This window comes from Camelina sativa, chromosome 7, assembly GCF_030686135.1.
Source record: "Camelina sativa cultivar CO46 ecotype springtype chromosome 7, ASM3068613v1".
Classification (NCBI taxonomy): Eukaryota; Viridiplantae; Streptophyta; class Magnoliopsida; order Brassicales; family Brassicaceae; genus Camelina; species Camelina sativa.
In genome coordinates, this window is record NC_141886.1 from 26,195,329 (window position 1) to 26,213,943 (window position 18,615).

Consider the following 18,615-nt stretch of genomic DNA (forward strand, 5'->3'; position numbering starts at 1 on the left):
ATTTCGTTTTCAGACCTTTGAATCCACTAATGACGAGTCTTCTTCTACTTTTTGAACTATAACCATAGAAACAGTAACATATACTTATGCATTACAAGATGGGTGCGAAATGTATTCAATAACTTCTCTTGAGTCTCTTAGTTGTTTATAAGTGACATAGCACATGTAGCTAGATGTAATAAACGATCTGGTGATCTTGAATACATATGTCTATTTCTACGTAAACAATAAAACACAATAATTGAAATTTGAAAATCGGTTAAATTATCATAGTATAAAAATATCCTCACACCAATTGAGTTTGGATCTATCATGCAAATACTGATAACAAAACAAAATAAAAAGAATTATATGTACTCATATAGAAAAATAATAATAATGTCATAGCATGTAGCTAGATAGATTTAGACTGTAGTAAGATCTGAGATTTGATCCAATTATCTTGCTTTTATTTTTATGTCAAGTTCGCTGTTTATAAGTAACGTCATGATCAATAATTGAACTTGTAAAAAGATGATCTTATTTTTTATTTTTTATTTTTAAACATACGGTATACTTCCTGTTTTAGAAATCAATAGACATTAGTCGGGCGGTCGGGGTGAACCTAGCGCCTAGCAAGAAAATCGGAGATTAAACGGAGATTAATTGGGGACTAATTTTAAGATTATTTTATTAAATTAATAATAAAATAAAAATATGTAGTATTAAATATATGTATAATTATGTTTATGTTAAAATAAAAATATCAAATAAAATATAAACTATAATATTGTCTTTAAAATTATGGTAAACACATAAAAACATAATTTTAAAAGAAAATTTATGATTTTCATTAAAGATTTGTACATTAATTATTGTAAAATATCATAAAATCTTAACATAAATGTCTAAATAACAAAAAAATACATATTTGATTTATATTTGGCTCTAAAATAACCATTATACACAAAATTAAGCAAGAAGTAATCGGATTAGACGGATTATAATCAAATTAAACAGATATAATTAAATAATTGATGTTAGGGAGATTAGTCATTAATCGAGGCGGAGAGGGTGAACCTAACAATTTTGCGGGGCGCAATCGGTTTGAGGCAGAGATTTTTAAAAGAGGGGGTATACTTGTTCCCAACCATTTGTTCTTGGTAAGTTTACTTGCTCCCAACTTCTTGTAAAAATGTCACCGAAGGGAACATAGAGGATATGGGAAGCACGTTTCTATCATTTTCCTACTGATAATACAGAACTGATGTGACAAATATAGATTCAGTCATAATAAACCTGGGCTGGGCCGGTTTTGTAGATAACAATTATGCAAGCCTTTTTAACCAAAACGGCATCGTGCAGTAGTGGGGAAAGTTAATTGTTAATTCCTTTAAAGTTTAAACCGTTTTTACTGTTTTTTTATATAACAATTTTACTAATACCCTTTGATTTTAATTATTGAAAACAATTAAATTATTGAAGAAGTCTGCCACAACGGATGACATTATCCGGTATCGGATTTTCATCTCTAACCGGAATATTCGAAGGATCTTCTTGTCCTTCACCCGTAACTCTCAAATAAAGCTCTTGACCAAAATACCACTGCTCTGCTTTCTGTGATCTCACATTCCACATTCCTTGATTATCCATAGCTATTAGTATTGCTGCCACGAATATGGATATACCTAAACCCCAAAAAAGGAAAAAAAAACAAACTAACTAAGCTCTCTAGTCTAAATTCTAATACGTTAATAACGAGGTTTATGATTTGATTTAACCTGAACTGTTGACCGTGAAACAGCATCCACTAAGTTATATCCAGCTCTTTTGCTCTCAGGCCATGCTCCAAATCCATATCTAACATCAACTCAAATAAAGGTTAGTACACCTAATTAATCATATGACTAGACATGATTTCGATTATGACATGTAATTTTTACCCGACAACGAAGAAATTGTAACCATCGATGTGGTAACTCTGCAATTCAAACAGGGGATTCTGGAACACGATGTGGACGAAATCTCTGTAACGTATATCGACCACTGAGGTGCATAAACTCGGTGTTTTGTTGGTAGGGTAATTCGGGAACATGTTGGGGATGATCGTGTCGTTTAGCTGGAAATGGTCAACGAGCTTTAACGGTGTTTCGGGGTAGACAAACGATACACCGTTTATTGTGTAACGGAGTCTTCCGGACGATAGCATGACGTCGTTGTGTAATAATATCGTTCTGGCTACCTTTATACGCCCGTAGTGGTACGAACCTTGTGGGTTCGTTCTTGCCGCTCCAACGTTTACGTCCATTCTGTGTCACTCTCACACTTATTAGTCAAGAATATAAAAGTAAAAATTTCATAAAATGAGGTATTTATTTTTATTCACCTGATGGATAGGGCTTGTTCAACCGAGGAAGCGTAATCCCACGAAGCAGGTGCGAGTGGGACTGATCCGACCGGGTCGAGTGGGGAGTTGGGATATCGAATTAAAGCTATACCGCCAAGGTAGTAATCAGTGAACCGGGCTGTGGCCAGTATGTAGTAGGCGCGGTTTATACCAACCGGGTCGGTTTTAGCGGTGACGAGAACAGAGTATGATTGACCCGCGTGGATGTCCAGGCTCGAGTAAACACGTTTCTGAACATACGTACCCTCTGTCTCAACTAGAAGCATATCATGGTCTTGAATCCTGAAGTTTACACATGTTTTGAGACCCACATTTGATATTCTTAGCCTATACATTTTACGTGCCATTAAGCATAAAACAAAAGGTACATTGGTATGCTATTAGACTATTAGATATGACATATGACATATAGACATATAGACATAGTGTAACATGAAGGTGTATGTGTTGAATGAGTTTTATAAGCTGTTTGAACATGTCATGGGATTGCTACTAAGCCAGGATGTCATACAACTATTGTGATATGAGATAACGGGATAGAATCATCACAGATGTCTTATAGATGGTGTGAAAACAATGAGCAGAACTAACAAAGTTGTTGAGGCACTACTTGACACAGTTGCAGTAAGAACATATGCCAAGTTCCAAAATAGTACAAGAGGTAGTACATGAAGTTATAGAGGAAGCCGAACTTTGAAGAGTTGAAATACAGAAGTTTGGGGACAACTTGGACAAGCCAAGAGGGTCATATACAACGGAGATGGTATCAAACGTCTGAAGCAGTTCTTGTACTAGTTCCGAGAATAATACAGGAAGTAGTACAAGAAGCTGAGTTGAAGAGTTTGAGTACAGAAGCTTAAGGCCGACTTGGACAAGCCAAGTGGTGACTGCTTAGCTGAATGAACATCTTGAATGGAAGATTCAAGATGAGATCATGAAGTGAAACTTTCCTTATCCAAAAAAGAAAAAGGAAAGTTCTCAATTTCTTATTTGGTGTATAATAGGAAAGTTGCCAACCCTAGGGGTTGGACAATTGATATAAATAGCAAGAGGGCGCTTCATGAAGACCTGCGCGCTTCAAGGTAGTTTCAAGAGATGCACATAAGATGAGTGGTGTCGTCCCATCAACAAGATAGAGAGATCTTTTGATGGTTTTGTTGAAGATCTACACTAGTCAGAAAAGACAACTAGTGGTAGTCTTCTTTCATTGTAATTCTAGGAAAGAGTGGTGGGTGCCATATAGCAATTGTAGGTTGCAACCTTTTCTAGTGAATAAATTATGGACTAGGTTCCGGGGATGTAGGTTATCTGAACTCCGTTAACAAAGCTTGTGTCTTATTTACTTTATGCTCATACATACTCAGAGTCGATCATACATGCAATTAGACTTAGCCACAAATATGCGTTTTCATAACATATTAAGAAAATAACTCACCTGGTTCAAATACAAAGAAGGTCTCTTCAGGACCACGCCCGTTAATAAGAATACCATCAGGAGTTGGCAAACTGTGACCGGTGTCAAGTGAAGCTCTCGTATCCTTTCATCAAAACATTTGCAAAACAATATACTTGTGTTATGCAAATCAACCCAAACATATTTTACAAAAAAAAAAAAAAACTACGTCACATTTTTAAAAATTAAATTAAAATGCTAGATAATAATCCACAAATTTTTTTTCACCAAGCACATAAATTATCAATAGTATAACTATATATATATATATATATATATATATATTTGTTAAAAATTAATATAGATTACTTTGGATGGTAATTGTATACGATAAAATAATAAATGAACTTACCGTATGGTCGGCATAGAACCAATCTCCTACCAAGATGTCGTATTCATAGTCGGGCTTTGGGAATGGAACCGGCACAAGTTCCGGGGTATTGATTCTAATAGCACCGTATCCTCCGGCAGCTTTCTGAAGTAGAAGCGTCGGAAAGTAAAAGTAGCTTCCGATCTGATCCTTCACCTGAAAACGGTACGTCCAATTTGTCCCCGGTAGTATGGGACAGTTTGTCCCTCGAACTCCATCTTGCCACGAGTTCTTCCGCAACCGTAATCCATTCCTTTACATCGCATATAGATTTGATAACAAATGTGACTAAACCAAAACCAATACAATACAAAAACACACCTAATTAAGTGCGAAACATGCATTTACCACGTCATAAGAAAGGGTTCGTTCAAATTGTTGAAAATATTGACGATTATGATATCGTTTGCTGTTGCATTAAGGAGCGGTCCAGGAAACATGTCGTTGATCACTATGATCTGTTGATTGATCATGTATGCTTTCATATATATATAATGACCTAAAATCATACTTAAAAAAAAACAAATACAAAAATATAAAATGAATCATCGTCCATCGATGGAACCTGCTTGTTGCCTCCAAGAATGGAACGTTGAGAATAAGAGACGACCCATTGGTACGATACGATAGGTGGAAACGCATAGCTCAACTCCAAGACGACCAAAAAAGTCAGAACCAACACCTCAACAACTACATGTCTCATTGCGAAAGATTGACTTACGAAAAATATATATCTGTGGAAAATTGGAAATCAAGGAAACTTTGAGATGTTTGTGCTGTGTTCGAGGCAAGAAATTAGCTACATTTTTTCTTTGAAACGATATATTAATTCGATGAAAATCATCATTTGGTTGTTTGAGTTAACCCTTATCTCGTGCTCTGAATATTGACTATGCTTAAAAGAGTTCATGCAGTCTGCATTTTCAACCTAATTTATGGGAAACACATTTGTGCTTTCGATAAAATTCTGCTGGGCTTATTCATTATACTAAACTTTAGAGGTCCATTGAATATTTTATACGCATAAGGTTTTATTGTAATGACGGACGAAAAGGAAAAAAAAAAAACGTGAGGGAAGACGATGGCTTACGAAATATTGTAAAGTGGATGTGACTTGTCTGAATACAAAATTACAAAAACAGTCGCTATTCAGTCCTACAAATTAAAATAACGCAAGCAATTATTGAAAAACTATTTTATCACATTTTTTACATCCTCTTTAATCTTTCACAGTTCACACACCACGTCTTTTGAAAATAGTAAAGAGTAACAACAATTTCACTTTTGACAAAAAGAAATATCTAGCACATATATGTACAGTACACAGATTTTTGGGTCTGTTGTGTATGTCGTTCGTTGCAATTGATCAATCAAACGCAAAGATATTATATTGCACAAAATATTTTTATTACAAAGAAGATATTATATGGATCCTCCAATATAATTTTACAGGGCCCGCGACTATCATGAAAGACGTTGAAACGTCCACTAGTCGTACCTAGCTAGGTTCTGCAATATCTGAATAGAGTATCAAGACGCAGTATCTGAACGCAATATCTGAACATCAAAATTATGTTCCTTTGCGTTATTAGTTTATATATCCAGAAATTGTATCTGGATAAAATTATGTTTGTTTTGTAATTTGATTTATGTGCATCTGAATACAATATATATAATGACCAAAAACCCTTTTATTTTATATCGAAGATTTAGTAGTTATAATGTATTCATGTTTTTAGCTTATTTTCAAATTAAATTTAAATAAATATTTAAAAATGAAGTTCCCTTGTCTTGACGGAAAACAGAGATTTTACGTTTTTAGCGGAAAATTGAGATTTTTTGTTTTTGGCAGAAAACCGAAATTTTGCGTTTTTGGCGGAAAACCGTGATTTTACGTTTTTGATAGAAAATGTGATTTTGCAGTTTTGACGGAAAAACGTATTTTTGTGTTGTTGCGTTTTTTTTGGCGAAAAACGTAATTTTGGGGTTTTGATGAGAAAACAAGATTTTGAGGTTTTGACGGGAAAATAAAATTTGCGGTTTGGACGGAAAAATGAAATTTTGCAGTTTTGGTGGGAAAGCAAGATTTTGCGGTTTTGATAGGAAAACGTAATTTTGTGGGTTTGACGAAAAACGTAATTTTTGCGATTTTGGCGGGAAAACGTAATTTTTCAATTTGGCGAGAAAATGTAATTTTGCGGTTTTGGCGAGAAAACGTAATTTTGCGGTTTTGATGGGAAAACGTAATTTTGCGGTTTTAGCGGGAAAATGAGATTTTGCGGTTTTGGCGAGAAAACATTATTTTGTGTTTTTGTTGGGAAACCTAGTTTTTGCGATTTTGGTTGGAAAACCTAATTTTGCGGTTTAGGCGGAAAAACGTAATTTTGCGGTAATGAGCGGGTTGATGGATGAAGAATTGAGATTTTAGGGTTTTGTTCATATTAGAATTGAGAAAAAATACTTTGTAATTATTTAATTAAAATATGGGTATTTTTGATTTTTACCAATTTTGGATGAGTTTACTTCATCCAAACTCTCCAAAAGAGCTCATTCAGAAATTTAGTGTTTTTTGGATGAGTTTTTACCTAATTCAGATATTATTTTAGTTATCAATAAACGAACAACAATCTGTATTTGCGTCCAGATACTGCGTCTGGTTCACCAAACGAACAATACTCTAGTTGTTAATTAAAATGAAGTGATAGTTTGATAAAATCATATGGTTTTGGACTCTTGGATAACTCGTCATCATTTTTGTACTAGACCCTTCTTAATTAAGTTCTTATTGTTACGATGAAATCACATAATTAATCTCTACTGAAAATTCCTATAAAATCATGGATGATAAAAGAAAGAATGTAATACTGTTTTTGCACGTCTACGTGGTTTACAAATCTTAATCGCGTAATTATACAGTAAAGTTGAAAAAGAATCTTCAAAAAATATATGAATTACTTTACGTTTTTGTAGATACTTTTAAAATCAAAAGTGAACGTCAAAAGGTAGTTGGATATTTTCGTTGAAAAATCATCAATCAAACTCGGACAAACACAATTAGTGGTAACTATTCTCGAATCAGACTAACCCATTATCGTATAGTGCTTATAAATTATGTGTAGTAGCTATTAACTACTCCTTCAATTTTAAAATATATGATGTTTTAACTAAAGCAGGTAGATTAAAAAATCTTTACTTTTAACATGTTAAACCAATCAAAAACAATAGTGCATAATAGAAAATATTAAAATAATCTAAAAGTTACATAAAAACTTGAAAACATCCTATATTATGACACATAAACATCTTATATTTTGAAACGGAGTGAGTATATAATATACACATTTCTTTTATTGTTTCTTTAATCTCAACGGTTAAAAAGTTTATAAACCAATTACGTGTAACCACGTAAGCTGGCGTACCATAAGCCACCAAGCAACACATACGCCTGATTGTTACCAAATAGATAAAGCCAACGGAATATGCTATCTCTATAAATCACACATCATCTTCTTCATCTCTCTTTCGCTCTGTCAGACTCCTCTCTGTTCTACATTTAATAAAACTACAACAAAGAAGAAGAAGACGAAACAGAGCATTAAGATCCTTAAACAAATCTTCTTCTTCTTCTTCTTTGTTCCAATGGCTCTTCCGTTGCCATTGATCTTACTTATCCTCTCCCATTTGTTCGTTTCTGGTACGAATCTTCTATTTAAGTTATGATATTAATAAACTACTGTGACTATAATATGATGATTTAGATTTTTATGTAAATTCACAGGAGTTAGATCAACGAGCTTCGTAATGGTGAACAAATGCGAATACACAGTCTGGCCTGGACTTCTATCAAACGCCGGAGTAGCACCGCTTCCGACGACCGGATTCGTACTCCAAAAAGGCGAAGAGCGAACCATCAACGCTCCGACTTCATGGGGCGGACGTTTCTGGGGAAGAACTCAATGCACCACCGACACCGACGGTGGTAAATTCACTTGTCTCACCGGAGATTGCGGATCCGGTACCGTCGAGTGCTCCGGATCAGGCGCGACGCCTCCCGCTACGCTAGCGGAGTTCACGCTAGACGGATCCGGCGGTCTCGATTTCTACGACGTGAGTCTCGTCGACGGTTACAACGTCCCGATGCTGGTGGTTCCTCAGGGAGGCTCGGGTTTGAACTGCAGCAGCACCGGATGCGTCGTGGATCTGAACGGTTCGTGTCCGTCGGAGCTTAAAGTGACGAGTTTGGACGGCGGTGGGAAACAGGCCATGGGTTGCAAAAGTGCGTGCGAAGCTTTCCGTACGCCGGAGTACTGTTGCAGCGGCGCGTACGGTACGCCTGACACGTGTAAACCGTCGTCGTACTCGGCGGTGTTTAAAACCGCGTGCCCACGTGCTTACAGCTACGCTTACGATGATCAGAGTAGTACCTTCACATGCGCCGACTCCCCTAATTACGTCATCACGTTTTGCCCTTCCCCTAACACCAGGTTATTATAATTCCCTTTTTACCCCTTTTGGTTTTTAGTTTTGCTTATGATTAAAGGTTAGGTGTGAGGGTAGTTTCGTTAATTACATAAGACAACATATTTACTAACCATTAATTACCTTTTTTGTTTACCGTGCAATTGAAGTAACTGTGATTTTTGTTTTTTTTGTCAATTATATACTAGCTGGAAATAAAATACTAAGAATCTACTACTATAGGATAGGACTTTGCTTTATACTGCAAAAAAAAAGAAGAAAATGTGTGTTTTTTACGATTTGTTTTTATTTTATTTACAAATTTGTTTTATAACCATCCTCGAATTGTGGATAGATTTATGGGGATGTGGATCTTTAACGGTCCAGTGAGATTTTTTTTGTTAATATCGTGTCCAATTTTGAGGGGACGCGTGGCAGAATCACTTGCACATGTATTGAACGGCTATGATTTTTTTTGTTTGGCAGTCAAAAATCATCACAAGATCAGAGCCCAGATCCTAAAACGACGACGCCATCAGGAACGACTACACCAGCCGGAGATAGTAGTAGTAGTAGTAGTACGACGTGGTCGCCGGTGGATACATCGATGATATACGAAGGAGCTTTGGATCAGAGCAAAGGATCACCGTCCAGTTGTCATGTTTCTTCGTTATGTGGAATCACAGTCACTCTTGCGCTGGCCTTTTGTCGGATGTGGTCGCTCTTTTGACCTAACCTTTTTTTTTTGTCTCCCGCGTAAAACACTGAATCAGGACGTTGTGGGCCATCACTCACTAAAAAGCCCTATCTCGTTTCGGCCCATGTGAACCTTTTCTTACCTCAGGGCTACGTCGGATCGAGTCATAGCTAAGAAAAAAAAGGTGATGATCAGTCACTTACAAAAAAGCTCCTTACCTGAATTAACAGAAGTAAGTAAACCCTTCAAGGGAGGATTCTTATTTTTTGGGTGAGGAACACGTGGGCTGCTGGTTGAGGAGTTCATAAAAAGATGGGAATGTTAAAATTTGTAAGGTCAGAATATTTGTTTGTTTTTTAATATAAATTAGGCTTAGAGAAGAATATTATTATTATGTACACTAACAATATATATATATATGTATATATAGATGGGGGAATATTTCATTTGTTTGTTATCTGATGCTCCGTTGGCCATTCCGAACCATGAAATGAATAAAAATACTACTAAGTACTACATACATTTCTTGGTCTTGTCTCAACCGCTATATTTAATAATAATTTGACTTTACAAACGCATAAGAGAGCCATAAGAAATTCTCAATTATTATACATTTTTGAAAAGTGATTTGTGGTGGTAGCCACTAGCTGAAAAAGATTAGAGAACATATAATATTAATTAACGGTGAGTTGATGATGATGATGCCTTTGATTTATTACTGGGAGTGAACCTATAAATATAAACCAAGTGTCTAATTTCACTGCATATGATTTGACAAAAATATCATAAGAATAAAGCCATCATGGAATATGAAAGAGGCATTGCCTTAATCTCCATCTCATAAGTTAGGAAAACACTTTTCTCATTAGAAGAAAGCTTAAAGATCAAAGATGGGTCTACAATTGGAGCCTATTAATAGGCCCATTAGAAACCATTTTAAAGCCCACGATTAAGTTTTGACCACAGGAACATAGAATAGAATAGAAAGAGTCTGATGACAGTGACATGCGTGAATGGTGAATGAATGTCATACACACCCATAATTGTAGTGCGTGCGTGGCATGGCATTTCATGGCAAGTCTAACCAAACCAGAATATACGGTGTCGTTTTATGCACGAGGGGTAAGGGTATCAGCAAACTCTTCTCACACTAGCCATAGAAAAAGAGAACAAAATATCTCAACAAGGGTATATTAGTAAAAATATATACATTCCCTACATTGAACAAAGGATTACGCCAATTCGAGTTTTCAACATCAACCACAATTTCGCTTTTTGTTTTCCTTCGTCTCTCTCACTTTCTGTTAAAAGCTTCCCCTCTCCCACCGCACCGCACCGTTACGAAGAAGAGGTGCCAAAAATTTACGGGCGACGGAGGAGAAAATTCCGTATCCTAATGTGTCTCATGGCGTTATCCGACGCGGTTCTCGGGAATCTCGCGACGATCTACGTGGCGGTGATTATCGCGATTAAGGCTTACGGATTGATCACAGGGAAGAGTTTCAGCGCTGGATTCGTCGTAGTCGTTTCGATTACGGCGGTTGGTGTTTTGTTGGCGGTTACGCTTGCTTGGGATGTGTCTCGTAGAGCAGCGGAGGCGGTTTCGAGGTATAATCGTGTTGGTGTTGAGGAGGATCTTAGTCTCAACCACCGTCATCATGACGACGGTGGTGGTGGGAGTAGTTGTAAAGGAGGGATTTGCTGGCACGGTGTTGCTGTTCGGTCACCTGCTTCACAAGTTCGATTTAGGCTTCCGCAACACATTCCCTACGGCGCTTTCTGAGTATATACTTTAATCTTTTCCCTTTTTTGACTGTTTTTTTTTCCTTTGTTTAAAAAAAGTTGCAGGTGAAGTAGGTGATAACATGTATTATTAGATATAAGTTTCGTGTATAATAGATAATGAGGAATAAGGTGTTGTTCTTGTTACTCTGAAGTTGGGGGAGGTTCTTTTGTTTGTTTTTTTTGTATTGATTTATATATATATATATTTGTAAAATTTGATAGTGATATGATGATACATGTTTCTTGTTTCTTATAAAATTTGATATTGAATCAAGAGTTTGTACTGGTATTGCCATATGAACCGAAGGATACCTTTTTGATCTAGTGAGTGTATATGCTTCTTAATGGATTTTGTTAGAACCTGAAATGCAATGAAGAATGTTTTGTGAGCTGACAGTAGTAGAGTGGATCTCTCTTGGATTCTATGTTGTCACACTCTGTGTGTGTCTCTCGTCTTCTTCTCACCTCTGCTAGTGAGAAATGCAATCCATCACTTCCATTTCTTTTATGTATACAGTAGGCTTCAGCATCATCCTCGATCTGTAGCATGTTTGTTTGCTCTTGTAGAGATAATACAGATGATATACAGGTTGAGTTCTGTTGTTAATGAACATAACGCTGACACCCTTCTTTGTTTTTTGGTATCTGTGGATTTTTCGATTGTTAGTTTATGTGTGTTTTTGATTTCCAAATTTCTCGTTTTGCTTGATGAATAGAAACTACAATGTTATGACCCTGAGGTGATTCTCCTTGCTTGTAAAAATGTGGTTGCATTGGTACAATTTACATCTTAAAGAGGTGAGCACCAAGAACTCAATACAAATAAAAACTAGTCATTTATCTAGATGCAGAGTAATTCTCTTTATGAATCTGATAGCTTAATCTAATCATTACTCTGTTGATTCCGTGTTTCACTAGATAAGTTTCTTCTTTTGGTTCTGTGCCATGTACTTACTAGGCAATGTCAAGTGCGCAACATGACATCATGTTGGAAGCTAACAGAAACATGCGTTTAGCGTAAGTTTAAAGCCATTTGCAATAAGCATATTGTTTACATTACATACTTGAGTAGATGAAAACACATAAAGAGGTAATATACAAATTGAAACACAACAAATATACAAACCGAAAGTATTTAAAACCATAAATAAGAACAACACCCAAAAAAATTATCGCCACATTACACATCTTATTTTCATTTATCTTGCTTGGGTTAGAACGCAATCAAGTTAGCCACGGATTTCGGAGGGTTAGTGAGCATGTGCACAACCTCCCTCATCGTAGGCCTTGTTGCGGCCTCATCCTCCACACACATCATTGCAATCTTGAACACATGAACCACGCTGGTCAACGGATAACCAGTCAACCTCGAGTCAACGATCGCAACAACAATAGCAGCATCCGACGGCTGAGACATCTCTTCTTCCGTGTTCCTCACCCACCTAACTATATCGACTCCTTCTCCAAATTCACCAACCGGTTTCTTCCCGGCTATTAGCTCCAATAAAACCACTCCGAAACTATATACATCACTTTTCTCGTCCACTTTCAAGGTATATGCATACTCTGTCAAACAAAACAAGATGTGATTAGAGCATATCTTGTGATAATAATACCTTATTGTATATAACATCTTGGTTCGTACTAATGTTATCGATAAGTGAACTAACCTGGGGCGATGTATCCATAAGAGCCAGCAATCGAAGACATACACTCAGAAGCAGCACCGTCCACTAAGAACTTAGCAAGCCCAAAATCAGCAACATGGGCTTCAAAATCAGAGTCCAAAAGAATGTTATTGGACTTAACATCTCTATGCAAGATCAACGGTGAACAGTCATGGTGAAGATAACACAAGCCCTTGGCTGCTTCCACGGCTACTCTATGTCTCGTCTCCCATTGAAGATGACCACCTTTAGATCCATGCAAAAGCTCTCCAAGGCTTCCATTAGGCATGTACTCATAGAGAAGCAAGTTCGTGTCCTTGTTCGCTACGTAACCTAGAAGCCTCACGATGTGACGGTGTCGAATCCTTCCCAAAGTTTGAATCTCCGCCGTGAATCCATGATCGCTCCTCCCAGTGCCACGACCAACGAGTCGTTTGATCGCGACGTCGACGTTGTTTGGCATAGATCCACGGTAAACGATTCCAGCTCCTCCTTTGCCGATTATGTTCTCTTCTTTCAAACACTCGAGGACGTCTTCTGATTTGAAATCCAGTTTCTGGAAGGCGGTTAGCTTCCAGGCGAGAGATTTCTGGTTCTTCTTCTTGTTCATCTGACGAATCGCTACGCTGATTAGGATCAACGCCGTGATCGCTGCGATAACCGTGATTACGATCCTTGACGGTGAGAACAACGCCGTGGGGTTGCGATCGGAGGTTTGTCCTGGCCGTGTTGGACATGAGACGTGGTGAGGTAAACAGAGGTAAGTGTTTCCGGCGAAGGAAGTGTCGTTGAACACCATGAATTGACCACCTAGTGGTACTCTCCCGGAGAGATCGTTGAAAGAGAGATCTAGCGTTGTTAAACTCGTCATGTTTCCGATTCCGGTTGGGATCGAACCGGTTAGTTGGTTACCGGAGAGATTAAGTGTACCGAGGTTAATCACGTTGTTGATCTCTTTAGGTATCTCTCCGTTGATTCGGTTACGGCTGAGATCGACGGAGATTAAAGTAGTGCAGCGTGAGATTGAATCTGGGATAACGCCGGTGATGTTGTTCGCACTTGTGTTGATCTTCGATAGATGCTTCAATTCGAAGATCTCTCTCGGGATACTCCCGCGGAATCGGTTCCGATCTAAGAACAGAGTCTGCAAAATAGGGAAATTACCGATCGCCGGAGGAATCTCGCCGGAGAACCAATTGTTAGAGAGGTAAATCTGGTCGGCAACAGCTCCGGACATCGCCGTCGGGAGTTCACCGGAGAAGAAATTATCGGTGAGTTCGATAATCGTAACGAGCGGTAGATTGAAAAGCCCCGCCGGTACAGTTCCGTTGAGAAGATTCTTGATGATTCTGATTTTGTTTAAGGACTTGCATTTACCAAGCTCTTCTGGGATTGGACCGAAGAAGAAGTTGTTTGAGAGTATCAACATCTCTAGCTTCTCGCCTCTGCATAAATCCATGGGGATAAGCCCGGTGAGGTGGTTGTAAGAGACGTCGAGCTTTTTCAGATTCCCGTTCCGTCCAAGATTCGAAGGTAGCTGTAAGGTGAAGTTGTTCTCCCAGACTTCGAAGACTTGGAGTTTTGGTAACTCTCCGATGAACTCTGGTATTGGACCGTAGAGTTTGTTTCTGAAGAGGTTGATGAGAGTGATGTTTCCGAGGTCGATGAAGCTTTGAGGTATTTCTCCGGTTAACTGGTTGATTGATAAATCGAGTGATTTGAGGCTGATTAAACCGGAGAGTTCTGGTGGTATGTGTCCGGTTAAGTTGTTGATGTGAAGGAACAGTGTGTGTAAATGTTTCAGGTTACTTAAACTCGTTGGGATCTCTCCGGTGAGTGTACAACTCGCCATGTCGAGGATCTGAAGGTTGGTTAAACCACCGAACTCCGGGGGAACACCACCGGTGTAGCTGTTGAAGTATCCGACATACATTTCTCTCAAGTTCTTGAGGCGAGATAGAAACGCCGGTGATTTACCGGAGAGTCCAGCTCCGTTGAGTCCGAGATACTCTAGGCTTTGGATATCTCCGTAACTCTCAGGAATCTCGCCGGTGAAGAAGTTTCCACCGAGAGAGAGATGTTTGAGGTTCTTGAGCTCTGAAATCTCAAGTGGTAACGTACCCGTGAAATTGTTGTTGTAAGCGTCAAGAACTTCAAGATCAAGCATGGCTTTAAGAATCTCTCCAGGGAAGCTTCCGTTGAGGTTAACATTGTTGGAAATGTTCAAAACCTTTAGTGAAGTTAGACTCTTCATCTCCAATGGTAATTCACCGGAGAAATTGTTGGCAGCTAATGTTAGATTCACCAGACGGTTTAACATCCCAATCTCCGGTGAGATTTTTCCGAACAAAGGAGTAAAGGAGACGTTGAGAGAGATGACACGAGATTCGCCGTCACATGAAACGCCGGTGAAAGAGCAGTGAGCCGCCGGAGAAGGTGTGTGAATCCAGTCGTGGAGACCGTCGCCGTTAGGACCAATCATAGAGGATTTGAGAGTAAGGAGAACATCCATGTCAGTAGTGTAAGCTAAGCATGGTGAGAAGAATAGAATGAAGAAGGAGATAACGTAAAGCTGAGTAGTATACAGATGCAGAAACAGAAGATGAGTCTTCAAAAGTCTCATCGCCATGTTTTTTTTTTTTTTTTTTTAAGATGTCCTCTCAAGGGGAGAGAGAGAGAATAATATGTTAGCGTGAGTGTTATGCGATAGGACACAGAGAAATGAACAATGGCATATTATTATGAAGAAGAAGATGAAGAAGAGAATCGAAGTGGTACTGTTCTAAATACCCCCAAGAATTTCAAAGAGAGAATAAATACTTTTATGTGACTTTATACATATAAATTATTATTATAAAAAAATAATGCGCCAAATTATAAACCCTTTTAGTGTATTTTGTTCTTCTTCAAATGATCTTGTAAGTTTTTGTTATGGTTACTAACTACTGTCTACTAATCGGATCATTTGAATAGAAATTATACCAACATTCAAGTTCAAGTGAAGGCAAGTACAATCCAAGCTTTCTCTAGAACATCTGCAGGTAAGATTACGAACTACAAGTCAAACATACATTTTCAGTTTCTCATTTTTCTTTAATAACAAGTGATCAGTACTATTGCTGAGAATTTGTACTAGTGACTATTCAAATCCAAAAATCCACTGGAAAATGTGTAAAATTAGGATTATTTACACTTCAAAAGGTACTTTTTACTGAAGAACAAATGTAGCCGCCACTACTACTACTACTAACAACACTTTAGTCTTTAGACATGGAAAAACGGAAACGTCGTCGTTTCTTCTTCTATGTAAAAGTCTTTCTGATTCTGACACAACTTTGTTGGCTTTCTATAAATCAGAATTTTAAATTCACGGCGATTATTTTAAACATTTAACGGGAGAAGAAACGGTAGGGATATACACTGACGGCGTTGAACCGACCGTTAATAAATGCGACAGACAAGAAGAGGACTCTTAACGTTACGTTCTCTAGAGAGAGAGAGAGAGAGCCTGTGGTTGTTTTTGGTTTCTTCTTTTCTTCTGTGTCGCCGTCTTGTCAACGGCATCCGACGGCGTTTTTTTTTTTGGCTGATCGTCGTCACGTGATGGGAAAAAAGAGGGAATAAGAAGAAGACAAAAAAGAGGAGTAAATGGGCTTTAATTAGAAGTAGGGCCTATATTTCTAATTGGCCCGTATAGAAAGCTTGTCTGTGTCCTTTTCCTAAAGAGACAAAATTTTACCAAGAGTCAACGCTCTTCATTTGTATTTGTCTTCTCTTCCCCATTCATACAACTAACGCACACTCAACTCACCGGTTCAGTATACAACAGACCCCTTCTGTGATCCACGGTCCCCACGCTACTATATGTTGTTCATATGACCTTTGTTTTTTTTTAACTTTTCTATCTAAACTCATGCTCGTGTTTCGTATTATTCAGTGGTTCGATTAAAAAAACCTTATGTGACAAAAAAAAAGTATATATATTCGTTTTGTTGGTGCATGTCACCACCACAAGATTGATCCTACCATATTCAAATATCTAACGATTAAATAATAAATTGTGAATTATTGGTCTGTGTTTATAGGAGCAAGCCGTATTGTTCTTGTCGAATATATATCTTCATCCCGCTAACCAATTTTTTTATATATTGATTAAAAATATCAGGTGCCTTAAGCAACAACAAAAGGGACTTTAATCTTTTTAAAGAAGTGGGTTGACATATGTCTCTAGACACATACGCTTGAGGGGAACCAATGTTCTATATTATTTGCAGTATATATTGGTATAAAGGTCCTTCCTAAATGGCAGCGAATCTCACATTTTATACTAATCTTTTCTGCATTCTCATTTAGAGATATTATCTTATGATAAACACTAGATTTAACAAAGTAAACGCTGAAAAATATTATACTACTTAAAACAACAAATATGTATGTGCTTTTTCACGTGTCTATCAGTCTATGTTAGACGACTATTAACCGGTTTAAGTAGAGATTGAAATATCAGATCAACCGGTATACACAACCTTGAATCAAATGAGATGTCAATTTTATTATTATTTTTTTTTTTTTGTGATGAAGAAGAGAAGCATCTCTTCAATGATTCGCTGAAAATGCCCAAACTCAAATGAACTTTGGGAATAAAGGTTTAGGTTCTCCTCAAGTAGAAAAGGAGCTCTTTTTAGTAAGTGGGAAATTTTATTTTCGTAGAAGGGAATCTCAAAACTTTTTGATGGATGATTATTTTCTGATAATACATATATAGGAGAATAATTCTTTTACGACATAGCTAATATGGGGGACATTTATCACCCAAATATCATTCCATCCTTATCATAAAATTGACTCACGGTTATTGATCTAATTGGAATTGTTAAAAATAAAGGGAACACGATTAGGTAGTAGAACTGTAGAAGCTTAGTTTCACATGTTTGATTTTCACAAGAATTTTGGATTTTCACTTGCGATGGTACAATTTGCATCTTATGCTTCTTCAAAATTATTTATTTAATAATAGCATCGTCTCACAATTTGATTGAAGCATATATTTGAAACTGTTTAGAAAGATAGTGACCCAATTCATATATATCTTTTATATCATAAAGTTTATATACAGATGCACCAATTGCACACACAAAAAATGGGTCATACTCCATATACTACTGTCTCATCCTTCTAGAAAACATGTATACACAAAGTCTACTAAACCAATAATAAATTAGCATAAGTATAATAGTTTTACTTGTGTTATGTACTTCTGTTTCACATATAATATTTACTAATTATATTCTTTCCGTTTCAAAACATAAGATATTTTAAATAAAAGCACAGATTAAGAAATAACTACTTTAAAAAAGTTCAACCAGTCATAAACAATACTTCATAATATAAAGCATTAAACTAATCTAAACATTTTATACTTGAAATACTAGATTAAGACCCGTGCTAGAGCACATGTTGAAATTCATTTTATTTATATTGTAATTTTCATATAAAATATAATTTATGTGATTGTTTTTAACAGTTTTTTGGTAAAATATTATGCAATAAAATCATATGCTAAATATGATGGCTTGAAAAAAACACCTATTTTGTAAGTTTTATATTGTTAATGATTCTAGATAAGTACCCGTGCTATAACACTGGTTAAATTTTATTTTATACAAAATTTTGTATATTTTATATTTTAAAATAAAATTTTAATATGTTGTTTTAGGTTATATATGTGAAGTTATTTCAACAATGTATATTCTACATCATGACTTCAATGTCATTATAAGATATAATTTTGTAAATTTG

At 36.8% G+C, this 18,615-nt stretch overlaps 3 protein-coding genes and 1 pseudogene across 4 annotated transcripts; 2 read left to right on the forward strand and 2 right to left on the reverse strand.

Annotated features, from left to right (window-relative positions):
• Nucleotides 1-1,387: 1,387 nt before the first annotated feature.
• Nucleotides 1,388-5,053, reverse strand: LOC104702325 (monocopper oxidase-like protein SKS1; annotated as a pseudogene). Its single transcript, XR_015561147.1, has 8 exons — nucleotides 4,775-5,053; nucleotides 4,558-4,667; nucleotides 4,192-4,462; nucleotides 3,822-3,924; nucleotides 2,366-2,726; nucleotides 1,923-2,288; nucleotides 1,761-1,839; nucleotides 1,388-1,667 (listed from the first exon to the last, which is right to left on the reverse strand). The product of XR_015561147.1 is annotated as a monocopper oxidase-like protein SKS1 (transcript).
• Nucleotides 5,054-7,699: 2,646 nt separating this feature from the next.
• Nucleotides 7,700-9,886, forward strand: LOC109124740 (thaumatin-like protein 1b). Its single transcript, XM_010418183.3, has 3 exons — nucleotides 7,700-7,903; nucleotides 7,988-8,693; nucleotides 9,154-9,886. The coding sequence occupies exons 1-3, from the start codon at nucleotides 7,849-7,851 to the stop codon at nucleotides 9,395-9,397; spliced, it is 1,005 nt and encodes a 334-aa protein (XP_010416485.2). The 5' UTR covers nucleotides 7,700-7,848; the 3' UTR covers nucleotides 9,398-9,886.
• A 705-nt stretch (nucleotides 9,887-10,591) lies between these two features.
• LOC104702327 (uncharacterized) lies at nucleotides 10,592-11,423 on the forward strand. Its single transcript, XM_010418184.3, has one exon. The coding sequence runs from the start codon at nucleotides 10,761-10,763 to the stop codon at nucleotides 11,145-11,147; it is 387 nt and encodes a 128-aa protein (XP_010416486.1). The 5' UTR covers nucleotides 10,592-10,760; the 3' UTR covers nucleotides 11,148-11,423.
• A 737-nt stretch (nucleotides 11,424-12,160) lies between these two features.
• Nucleotides 12,161-15,795, reverse strand: LOC104702328 (receptor protein kinase CLAVATA1). The gene is made up of 2 exons (XM_010418185.3): nucleotides 12,820-15,795; nucleotides 12,161-12,715 (listed from the first exon to the last, which is right to left on the reverse strand). Exons 1-2 carry the CDS (start codon nucleotides 15,443-15,445, stop codon nucleotides 12,363-12,365), a joined length of 2,979 nt encoding a protein of 992 aa, XP_010416487.2. The 5' UTR covers nucleotides 15,446-15,795; the 3' UTR covers nucleotides 12,161-12,362.
• Nucleotides 15,796-18,615: the final 2,820 nt, after the last annotated feature.